This window comes from Camelus ferus, chromosome 8 (genome assembly GCF_009834535.1).
Source record: "Camelus ferus isolate YT-003-E chromosome 8, BCGSAC_Cfer_1.0, whole genome shotgun sequence".
Taxonomy (NCBI): Eukaryota; Metazoa; Chordata; class Mammalia; order Artiodactyla; family Camelidae; genus Camelus; species Camelus ferus.
In genome coordinates, this window is record NC_045703.1 from 55,791,589 (window position 1) to 55,803,956 (window position 12,368).

Consider the following 12,368-nt stretch of genomic DNA (forward strand, 5'->3'; position numbering starts at 1 on the left):
TAAAAGTTGAATAGAATTTCAAAGTCAGGTCTCCACCCCCTCCCCTATTTTTTTTTTTTTTTTAAGGCTGACTTTGTTTTTACAGAAGAAAACTAATTAAACATTTTTTGATCTGAGATAAAGGTTTGATCCTAGCTTAAGCACATACAGAAGAGTTACAAAATGAAGCCAGTTGTGTCTGGACAGTTCATGGGCAGGGCTGTAACTTGTGTTCCCTGACATTTGGTCTCCCTGGTGTTGGAGGGTGTGGCTTCCCTCTGGCTTTTATCTGCTGCTCTAAAGGCTTAGATGTAGGTGCAGTAGTTTAGGACTGACAGTTGTAACAACGTTTCAAAGCCCAGAGGGTTTGCAGATAGCAGAGAGAATGAAGAAAATGCCTGCCTTGAATAGTCAAGGTTGGCTGACCTGGGCTCGGCTGTGCTAATGTGCCCGGCGCGTGTCTCCCGAGTGGAAGGAGGCTTAGTGTCGAATGCCTCTGCTGCCCTCTCTCACTTCCACACCACCTCTTGCAGTTCCAGCTGGTTTGTTCTGTGATTCTCTCTCCAGTCCACTCCATTCTTTCCTTTTTGATGAGAGTAGACCAAGGCTGGCAGCCAGTTGCTGTTGAGCTATAATAGAGCTAGTGGTATGTGCAAAATTTGATTACTGCTGTCAACACCAGATTGAATAAGAAAGTGCATAACCTAGACAGATACTTGCAACATAAATGGTCTATTGATTTCACAAGAACTAGAAATGAGGCCACCGTGTAATCTAGCAGAAGAAGGGGTCAGTGGATAGACATTACAGAACAGATTTAAAAAGTGCCCTTCTCTCAGGTCTTTTTGGAATAACTTTCAAGTAACTTTGATAAACTGATTGCTGCTTCTGATTTTCTTCACCATCAAATATTCACAGAAACTCCAATGAAGTCTTTATACTTGTTTTTGTTCCATGGTTTGCCTTTCCTGTGTACAATCTAGTTTAGAAATTGTACTCAGTGATACAGACCATATTTGCTCCTGAACTATGATGACATTTCCACTTAGCTTAATATGAATGTTTTAGAAATTTCCCACAATGGAAAGTTCTATTTGACATAGGAAAGTTCAGCGGTCAGTTTCATAGTTAGCTGAATGCCAAGAAATAACGAAAACAATGGATTACATAGTGCAGCCTTGGGACATGGAAAATTTCTTAGAAGATGAATGAATCATGTTAATATATCTTGTAAGGCCCGAGGCTTTATATTTAAAAATAAGGAAAAAAGTTGTTATTTTTTAAACTTTATAGCCTTTTTATATTTTCCTTTTTATGCTTTATGTAGATTTTATTCTGTTTAATTTTTTAAAGGGATTAAAAAATTTAAATCTTAAAATAGGATATTTTAGGAAAGAGATAATTAACATCATTGTCCGTAAATGTGATCAAACGTGAAGAAGATCTGAAAAATGATAATCCCTCTGAATTAGATTGAATTAGATTAGATAATCCCTTTGAATTAGAAACTATGATAATCCCTTTGAGTTAGCTTGGATTATATTTTTGGGTTTTGAATTAGATAATCTCTTTGAATTTTATTGGATAATCTTTTTGAATTAGATAATCCCTTTGAATTAAAATAATTACTATCCCTTTCCCAGTATCACATTTTTTAGAGAAAAAGGGGAAATATTGCTAGTATTTAGATCCTGATTTATGTCCCTCTTGGCTTCCTTCAGATTTTGTGAGATCATCAGTCTTAAATCACATCTGGTCTAAAATTTCTTCCTGCAAATAATTATGGTTATTCAGTTACAAGAGGCTGCTTTAACTGAGACTGTTTCTATTCAGGAAGAAGACACATCCAGAAAAACAGGTGGAAAGAACTGATTTATAAATGATTAAAATGTCATATTTTCATTGAGAATATAATTTTCTGCTAAGTTTTGATAAGCCGCCATTTGGTAGAGGAAGAGGGGCCAACTGCTTTAGCAGCCTGTTGCTGGAGCGATAACCTGAAGGCCAGCAGTATTCACCTGGATTCTACACCAGTAGAATGTTGAAATTCTTTCATACCAATAGAATGGAAGAACTCATTCTATTGGAAAATTGCCACTGGTAAAGCATGACACCTTCAAGTTCTTGCTTCAGCACTGTAGCCAGTATCCATTCAGATTCAGTGGTACCCATGTCTTACTCGTTGTTACATATTTTGAGTATTCAGCCCTGCCTATGACAGTGGAGACATTTTTTGGATTCTGATACAAACTGGACCTTGATAACCACTAGGGAAATGTATATCAAGCCATGATGAGATGTCACTTCACACTCACTATGGTGGCTGTAATCAACAACACAAATAACAAAACATGTTGATGAGAATGCCGCAGACTCGAACCTTCATACACTACAAGTGGGAATGTGAGATGGTACATCCACTTTGGAAAACTGTCTGGCAATTCTTCCGAAGGTTAACCATAGAGTTACTATATGATCCAGCCATGCTACTCCTGGGTATATATACTCAAGAGAAATAAAAACATATGTCAACATGAAACTTGTACATGAATGCTCATAGCGTCATTATGCATATTAGCTGAAAGGTAGAAACAACCCATATGTCCATCAACAGAAATGTGAATAAAGTGTGGGGTATTCATACAACAGAAGGTTATTCAGCCGTAAAAAGAAATGAATACTGACATAACCTACAACATGGATAAACTTTGAGAGCATTATGCTAAGTGAAAGAAGTCAGTCACAAAAGACCACATATTTTATGATTTCATTTATGTGAAATGCACAGGAGAGGCAAATCTTTAGAGACTGAAACTAGGTTTTCGTGGTTGACTGGGGCTGGTGGGGGTGGGTAGAGAAAATGGAGAGTGACTGCTTTTTGGGGTGAGGAAGATGTCTTAAAATTGATTGTAGTGATGGAGGCACAACTCTCTGAATATACTAATAACCACTGAATGACACACTTTAAATCTGTTAATTGCATACTATGTGAATTATATTTCAATAAAGCGGTTACAAAAAAAAAATTGGGCTTTGACTATGTGACATAATCATTGTGTTTTTCACTGCCTCCCTCCTCACCACAATCCCAGGAGACAGAGGTGGTCACTGCTCCCATTTCACAGATTTGGAGACTGAGGCTTTGAATCTTTTACCAGTCATACAGCTTCTAGTTTAGAAAAATACAGAGGTAAGGAGGAGGAGAGTGGGACAAGTACTGACTGGTCCCCTTTTCTGTATCTTATCCAGCAGCCGGAAGAGGGATTCCTTCTGATCTAAATCTGTGCGTATCTTGACAAGGTTACATATTTTATGAAAATCTTTGCTGTAAGTAGAAACTTTCTATTTACAGGAGGGGGAAAAGAGAACAGGAATAAGAAAGCAGATGAGGTACTATGGGTAATGATTTTGCTTGCTTGTTGTATGTGTGTGGATGACATCTGCATACATGACAGCAAAATAGAATAGACTGGAAAAGATGAGTCAGAATTGTTACCTCCCATCTTAGTATTCTGTGTGGTTGAGCTTTATTTTTTCCATAATAGCAGTTTCTAAGGAATTAAGAAGAAATCCTCTTGAGTTTCGTTTTCCCAAGGTGTACATGCATATTAAAGTGAAACAAGTCCAATTTATTCTTTGAAGTATAGTTAATATGTAACCAAATTCTTCAGCCCGGTTGTAGACCCAGGGCAGATGCCTCTATTTATATACATGGTGGGTAAGGAGGTGGGTGGAGGTGTCCCTCACCAGCCCAGCTGATACTGTCAAAACAGGAAGCAAAGTTATAATCTCTTTCTAGTTGATCAGAAACATTCAAAGGCCCTTCTTTGTGACAATTAAAAAAAAAAAAAAAGAAAAATGACCTAAGGAGTTTTCACTAACTGCTAAGTGTAACTTCCTGTCTGGTATTTAGAGGAGATTCAGTTAGGTTTAGTCAGATCCTCTCATGGGAAAAATAAAAGCCACCCCAAGACAGGACATCCCAGTGTGCAGTTCGCAGGCTGCTTTTGTTAAAATCCACTTCCTCTGCATCTTTTTCCTCATCATTTAAGCAAATGTAGGTGATGAGCGGCCCGGCAGCCACCGCATTTCGTTGGAAAAAGTGCAGATTGGATTTCCCAGGGAGAGTAGCTCGGCAGGCCGGCCAGCATTTACCAGGTGAGTTTGTCAGCTTGCGTGATTCCTGTCTGCCTGTGCGGGAGGTTTTGAAAAGAGGACGTTAGCACGGACAGGGGCCTCTCAGGCACTTACTGAACCTCATGTGTTAAGTAACAGAGCCGCTGGAGGCAGGGCCTGGCCGGTGATGGGAACAGCCCGGCCTGTTCTTCCTGACGCCACATCTGTTGTAGACTCTGAATAGGGGAGACCAGGGCTGTTCCTTCATCCTCTCTTCAGAATGTGATAATCTTCCAGTTCTTGGCTTCTTCTGGAAAAGCACTCAAGAAGCCATACATTTGTTGTGGATTTTCAGACTGGCTTATTATGTGCTGACTGTTCACTGCCCTGGAGAGAAAGTTTCCTTTGTGCTGTTGAACAGAGGTAGCACTCATCCCATTTTGTACTTGATTTACTGTGCTGGCTAAAAATACACTTTACTTTTAAAAATAGATGCTTCAGAGTGGATTAAGGGGAGAATCAGACATTTGTACTTTGGAGGGGGGGCCATCAGTGGAGGGGTTTTGTTGTAACACAGGCTTGTTCAGAAGACATGCGGAGGCAGACCTGCACATTGGATGTGGCACTTTTCTGTCACTGGAGTTTGCTTCCAGGGTGACTTAGTTCTGCTCAGTTCAGACATCCGTATCTTGTTTAATCTGTGTATTCGTGTTCTGGCCATAGACGCTTTCTGAGTAAAAATAAAAATCAGCTGATGTGTATTTTTTGACCTTACATATCATGCTTAAATATTGTTACAATGGGAAAACTTTAAGGCTGGTTAGAAGTTTTTAAAAGTTTTTTTTCCCCCTTTGGAATTACTCTTTCCCTCTTAATGTTTTCCTTCTTTGCTCCGTAAGAGTGAGATGTGGTAACTGCTGGTAGATATCCTCTCTCTGAAGCACATTTAAACTGAGATGATTGGAGCAGCCCACATTTTCTTAGCAAATCTGGTTTCTCGGCTGAGTGTAATAGGAGATCAGTGTCTCTAATTCTCTTCTTTGGCTAGTACTTTTCTCTCTTAAAGAACCCTGTGGTCTCAACAGAAAATTTAAATACCTGTCAGGGGCCTGAATTAAAACCCCATGTACAGGAGCTGCATTGCAACCTTGCGGCTTTTCAAAGGGATCTGTTGACTCACTTAATCGTCTTTCTTCCCCCGGCATAAAGAGTCTTCATTGTCTGCTAGTCTGTGTCTTACTGTCTTGCCACAAAGGGTCTTGGGTTGATGACAGTGGTCGAAATCAGAAGATGATTAGAAGAAAAAAAACCAAACAAACCTCTAAATAATAAGCAGACTTTTAAACGAGTAGACTGAAGCTTTAAATATGAATTCTGGTTCATTCAAATAGCATTCTTTCTTGCCCTGCGACCAGTCCAAAGGTTTCAGGAAAATAGGAAACTTTTTTTTTTTTTTAAATAAATATTTCAGGGCATGTTATTTTAATAAAAATGGAAAACCAGTGTGTACATGATTTTAGATTCCATGAGGGCCTAGGCTCTCTTCTCATTGGAAGTTATTAATTTAATATTTTTTTTGTATCTGCAGCATAGATCTCTTTAGTGCTCTTGTTATAAGTAAAGATATAAAAAGGTACGTGTCTATGGATGGCATATTCCGTTGCAACATGTGGTCTTTTTTGGTCTTCAAAATGGTCTTCATAATACATTAAACTTTGAGGTGAATCCTTTATTTACAGACCTCAGTTAAGGTGGAAAGAGTGAAACCATAAGTGTTTTGCATTAAACTTTTGACAATATAAAGGTTGATATTTCAAGTGACTGTTGCAGAACTTAAAGAGAGTAATAAAAACAACTAATAAAATAGACTAAATTAAAATACATATTTGCTCAAAAGTAGCCATTCAGTGTTGTTTTTGAAATTGCCCATCCTTTTGCCTCACGCTGTCTTCTACCCTGTGGAACTCTTACTTCGTGCATGTGCCTCTCAGCTGTCCACTGAGATGTAACAAGGGAGACTTGAGTAAGCTGAAATTGGAGTATCTTTATCTCTCTCTCTATCTTTGATATAGAATCTTTATATTTTAAAATACTTACCTTTCCTTTTCTTAATCCTGATGTCAGTGCACAAACTACCAAATGTTAAACATAATCTAATTGAGAGAGAACAAAGTTTTTATCCAAAAAAAAAAAAAAAAAAAAAGGCTTGGAAGTGTGAAAAAACTTTGGAGTTGTAGGCATGTCCTAATGCACAGATGATTTCTGTCTAGAAATTGCCCTGCTCAGGAAGCCCCCTCTGGGAGACCTTGCTTTCTTGCCATCCTTCCTGCTCTCTTGTCAGGCTGCAGGACTCTGTGTCAGCCGTTTCCTTTTTAGATGAATGGGTTTGAACACTCTCAATGTTGGCTCCATGTTAGAATTGCAAGAGGGCTGGATCCCCACACCCGGAGTCCTGGTGTAATTTGACAGAGGCCTTGACTCTGCAGTGTTTCAAACACTCTCCAAGTGATTCCAAGGTGGATTCAAGTTGGAGAAGCACAGGGGAGGGTGATTTGTCCCTGACTGGACGGAAAGCACCACGAAGAGGGGCACCGCAGTTACCTCAGCGCCAGACCCCACGCCTGATGGGCAGGAGGGTCTGAGCGTCTGCTTGTGGAGTGGTTGGATGAACAGACTCCTCTGAGTGACGGGAGGGCTGGAAGAGGGCTGGACCTCTTAGTTCCCGTGTTGACTGATGTTGGGCAGTGTGTTATCTGAGACTGGCCCTTCTGAAGGTCGGCTGTCATCCGGGAGAAGCTCTTGGAAGCAATCACAGGGGATCAGCCCGACTCGGGCCTCACTGAGCAGACCTTTCTGAAGAGACAAGGCTCCTAGTTGGCGGTGTCTTCATGAAGCAAGGCAGGTGGAGAACTTTGGAATAAGAATTTCACCAGGGGCTGAGGCGTCTGTGCGTGTGAACGTGGAGGTGGGGCCAGCTGGGCGCACTACTAGGAGGCTCCTCCGAGCGTTCTCTGTGCAAGGGTTAGTCTGAAAGGAAGGAGGGTGATTATCTTTGCCAGATAACAGGGGCTGCCTGACCCATCAGTTGACTGTATTGGAAAAAAAGGAACAGAGCATTAAAAATGATCAGAGTGCAGTGAGGTTTGTCTGGGAGATTTTTTCAGGGCTTGAGTAGTTTTAGCTGATGCTAATGTTTATAAAGAAAATGAGTTGGTGGTTAGGAAGACCAGGTAGAATGTAATTTGCAGAGGCTTGGGAGAGAAAAATGTTGAATTAGGAGAAGGGCAGGCAGAGTGACTTGTTTGAAAGAGAAGAATTTGGGGGGGAAATGAGAAGTGTAATTAACATGGTGCTAAAGAGTTGTTCATGGGAGGGGACCTGGGTCTCAGTCCCCCCCACCCCAGCCATTGACTGTGTAAGGCACTGAACTTCCGAGACGGGTCTCCTAACCAGCAGTATCCTCCAGGGGCTCGTGGTCAGGATTGATGATGTAGCATGTTTTAAAGCATCTTGCAAGCTATAGTAACAGTTGCAGGTAAATAAAAGGCATCATAAGTTCTATAAAAATTATAAAAACATAGTCATTTTGTAATGAGCTTTGCCTGCTACCTAGAGTCTGGAGTAGGACATCAAATATTATGTTCATATGGTACTTAAAATACATTTAAGCTGAAACGGTGCACTCTGCCATCTTTTTAGTTGTGTTTTTCCCTGGCACCACTTGAAAGGCATGACCATGACACGGATCCCGGATCTGGTTCATGTTGCACTTGGGTTCTTTGACCCTAGTTACAGGGCACCAGGTGCTTTCTGATTCTATTCATTTGCGAATTCAAGATTTAGTTAGAGGGCCACTGAAAGGACTGGTGTGAGAACTAAATAGGATCTGGATGCAGTGACTCCCTCGCTCCTGCCCCAATATTTTGACCTTGATTTGAACAGTCCAGTGAACTGGCAGCTCAAGTAGTTTTTTCCCACTGAACTAGAACTTTCATTGTTTTGCAGAGGAAGATGAGTCATAGCCCAGTCCTGCCATTGTGACGAAGTGAAATTTTAGTTCCTGGGCTAAGGGAACACAGGTCAAACTTTCTGTCTAAACCGCAAAGTACTGAAGTGGAATTGTGAGCTGGGCAGGAATTAGTGTGGCACTCTTTGTGGGGTGGCTCTCAAGTTAATGAAGCATTTTACTGTGATACATTTTTGATCCCAAATCTAATGTTTAGTAATGTATTTAAATAATCAGTCTCCTTCTTAAAAAAATTCGATGCAGAATAAAAATTACACAAAGTGGAAAACTGTCAAAATGTCTTGCCTTCCATAATCATTGTTACTAAGTTTTGTTTGTCCTGCCACACTTCTCTCTATGAAAATACAGATGTACAGCTTTCTGTTTAAATTCCCAGAAGCACAGTTTTTCTCTTTAAAGTTGAAACCATCCTGTCACAGGTATCCCGTTTAAAAAAAAAAAAATGAAAAAATGACCTGTGCACACATATTTTAGTCTATCTGGATAATTTCTGGGGCAAATATGCTTTTACTGTTAAACTGCCATCCATAAAGGGGAGAGAGGTGAAAAGCAATATATAATTGTATGAACTTGCATTTTTTGTGTGTCTGTGTGAAACTGTACTTCTCTGCATAAGTTTGTTGGCTCTTTGGACAATTTTATCAATAAATTGCCTTTTCATATATTGCCCTTTTTTCCCCCCTGCTGTTTGGATCTCTGACTTTTAAACCCTTGCTTTAAGGGTTTTAATGTACAGAATGGCAGATTTTGAAGGACTTATTTGAATGTTGAGTTTTAAGATGGTTAACTTCCAACCTAAAAAGTAGGCATGATTTCCGGATCTCTGCGACAGAGGTTTCAGTCTTTGGATTTGGATTCTGTGGTTTTTTTTCTCTCTCTTTTGGCTGTGGAATCTGTCATCATCCTAAACTGTACTGAGACTGGTAATTATTTTGGTGCCCACACTATTTTGTTACATTTTCACATATTGATAACTTATTTTCATAGGGATGGTAAATCCCAGAGTTATTTTTAGAATCACCCCTTTTCTGTGTAATTTGGGGCACATGTTAGAGTTATCAGAAAGAGACTCTGGAGTTAGACTTGCAGTTGAGTCCCAGCTATGCTGCATCCTGAGTCTCACTTTCCTCTCTTGCAAAATGGAGACAATGGGGCTGTTGCAAGTCTTTAAAGGTGTAGGCATGTAAGACCCCTTGTGCATTACTTGGCTGATTGCAGGAAGGATTGTACAAAATGCTGCCTGTTTATGTTAGTAGAGCTTTTCAAGTTAAAGCAGGAAAAAAAATACAGTTTAGATGTTAAATAAAGATAAGACGTTGGCTTAAATGAGGCCCCCATGTGCATGATCACAACGAAAATTTACAGTTTTTTTCTCATCCTTCGATCGAGATCTGTTAGTGATTTTTCACGTCAAAGCATTGAAGCTGTAATTCTGTGCTGGGCTCATTTAACCACAGATCCAGTACGTGGCAAGAAATTTAGAGCCATACAGGACAGCAAATGGCCTGCAGTTGCTCGGAGAATATCTTTGTGGCAGGGTGCCTGAAACGTTTTGCTGGTTTCAAAGTTCACTTTCATTTGTTCAGAAAGGTTTTTATTGTTTGCAGTCAGTCAAGGCAGGCGAAGGGAGAGGGCACACAGCCTCCCGTATGGTTCTGTGCTGTGTGACCTGTTTGCCTTTTGGTGCCTTATATAAAAGCTTTATTTAGTCTGCAGAGAAGACTGTTTCTCCAAATAGAGGAAAACTGTCATAATGGTCTGGAAACATGATAGATTTCCGCTTGATGCCATTGATCCAGTTACTCTTAGAGGCTGGGCTACGCAGCAGTTGAACGAAAGGCATCTTGCACAAAGTCTTTTAGGTCACTTGTGTGACATCAATGGAAATGCCTCATCTGATAGCATCCACTTGGCCCACTGAGAAACAGCTCCTCCTATCGCACTGACACTGACCCGGTGGCCCAGCCAGCCCCTCGCTCGGAACCTGCTCTCAGAGTGAGTCTCCTGGCTTTTGACCTGGCCTGTTTTCATATTCGACTCCTGGGTTCTGTGCTTTTAGCTTTTGCTTCAACTCTTAGGCAATAACTCCTTTTCTGGATTGTGTTTGACAGAAGAAGTTTATTTCCCCATCATATTCATTTTCTATCTGGATAACTCCAACCCACCCAAGCAGTCTGGTATCTGACGATCCTGTGAGAACCATTTAGTTAGTTAAATATTTATTGTCAAACTCTGAATAACCAGCAGTACAGCAAGCAAAGGAAAAGTCTAGTTTGTGTGTGAATTTTTTGGGGGGCAGTGATTTATAGGACATTTGGAGGAGAAAAGAAACATCATAAAATGAAATACTTATTATATTTTATCTCTGCCCATGTGAATTCTCTAAAATAATCACTACATTCTATCTTTGCTCACATGCATTTAAAAAATCATGGTGGATTTTGTAGTGATCGATTTTATGCTGGGGAGGTGTGGATATTTTGCAAGTGTGTTGAGAAAGCAATTCTCATTTTCCCCTCCATGACTGACCCACTGGATCTTTCTTATCCATCCACCTCCTTCCTATCCATTTCTTCTGCTGTTACAAGAAGTCTTTTGTTTTTATGATGAGAATTTGTCTGTGGCTAAATGAACTGAGCATCATTTTAAAAAGTCATTGAGGTTGCATTCTGTGTGTTTACTGAGTTTGTTGCTGGCCTTATGCTGCAGAATTTCTCTCAGTAATAAAATCTAAATAAAAATGAATGGTGTTGAAGGTAAATCTTCCTCTTGATTACTGTAATAAAGAATTGACATTTACTTCCCGTAATTTGGAAGTCATTCAGTAGGTAATATTTTCCTGGTGTTTTATGATGAACAATTCTTATTATATTGGGATTGTATCAGGAAGAAAGTAAGCATTGATTTCCCTGTAATTTTCTAAAATTGCTCATCTTTGTTTCTTGCATAGAATAGTGCTGTTTTCTGTCAACCTAAACCCAGTCACACAGGTTAAGAATGAGAAGAAAGAAAGAAAATGAGCCAATAATAAATGATTCAGAGAATACTTATCTAGACCTGCTGTTTTCTGGGTCTTCTTGTCATTGCTGGGGTGTCTTAAATCAGGTTTTAAACTAAATGATTCTGCTCACCAGCAGCCTAGGACCAGGACCATTATATGCCCTGCAGGCTGCACATAGATTATGATGGACATTTGCACATGTGTGCAATGTGGGGACATCAGTGAACTGCCTTAGGTCCTCATTTTAGTGACTGTTTTCTTAATTCAGATTTAAGTGTTTGATTTCGAGATCTACGGCAGTAAATTAGAAGGGTAGAGGGTCTGAATGCTGCTAAAAATTTGACACACTGACAATCATATTGGCAGGCTGATTGTGGAGGAGACAAAAAAATACAGAGCCAAAAAAAAAAAAAAAAAAAACAAAAAAAAAAACAAAAAAACCTCAAAGCCAAGCAACCTGGGTCAGTATGACATAATATTTTGCTCATCAAGTAGGCAAAAATAGAAAAAACTAGTAGCACATGAAAAAGCTCTTCCAGTGAAATGACTTCACAAGTGAGAGGAGACAGTACAGCTTTCTGGGCTGCAACATCCAATCAGGCTCTAGAAACCTGCTTGCAGATTTTATCTGCAATCAAGTTCAACCAAACAGAGCCCCCTTCTCTGGCGTGAAGTGGCCTGAGTCAGGCTCATGTGCACTGCTGGTTTCCAGCTGCGGGAGTTGGTACTTTGTAGCCAGCGTTCAGTTACTTTCAAAAGCTGTAAATGTTCTTGGTACTGAGCCTTCCCTGCTCTAAGCAGGTGTGTCCCCAGGTTTATTCTGCTATTAGATCAAAAACAATTCACTCCTGTGGTTGGTCAAAGACACCTTTTCCAGGAATTCTTTCCTGACCTCTAGGAATGGGCTGGTGCCCTCTCCTCTGTTCCTCCCACAGCTTCCGTGCCAGGACCAAATTCAGTGACCCCAGAAGTGTTCATTGTCCCATCATTTATGACCCATATTATGGATCAGTGTTTTTGAAAGTGTGGTCTAATGCTGCATTTTAATAATCTCTCCAGGTGGTCATTTTGCCTGTTTGAGCGCCTCAGCTTTAAGACAGTGAGGTTGAAGACGAGACTTATTCTTACTTGTCTTTGAATTCTCAGACCTACCCTAGCTCCTGGCACATTGTAGTTGATCAAGTTTTTGTTTGTTTGTTTGTTTGTTTTGTTTTTGTCTTTGTTCAGTAAATGAGGTAGAATTCC

The 12,368-nt window shown here is 40.1% G+C and overlaps 1 protein-coding gene across 11 annotated transcripts in view; it reads left to right on the forward strand.

The window, feature by feature from the left end:
- Nucleotides 1-12,368, forward strand: part of UTRN (utrophin) — a 456,315-nt gene that overhangs the window by 44,096 nt on the left and 399,851 nt on the right. For 2 of the 11 annotated variants that reach the window (XM_032485085.1, XM_032485088.1), the window contains exon 1: nucleotides 3,840-4,137. The exons of 4 other annotated variants lie outside the window; for them this stretch is intronic. In XM_032485085.1, coding sequence (XP_032340976.1) covers nucleotides 4,044-4,137 — 94 coding nt within the window. In that variant the 5' untranslated portion in view covers nucleotides 3,840-4,043. Of the gene's footprint in view, nucleotides 1-3,839; nucleotides 4,138-6,968; nucleotides 6,994-12,368 lie in introns of those variants that run through there. 5 more of the 11 variants (XM_032485090.1, XM_032485080.1, XM_032485079.1 and 2 more) reach the window with 3 other exon arrangements.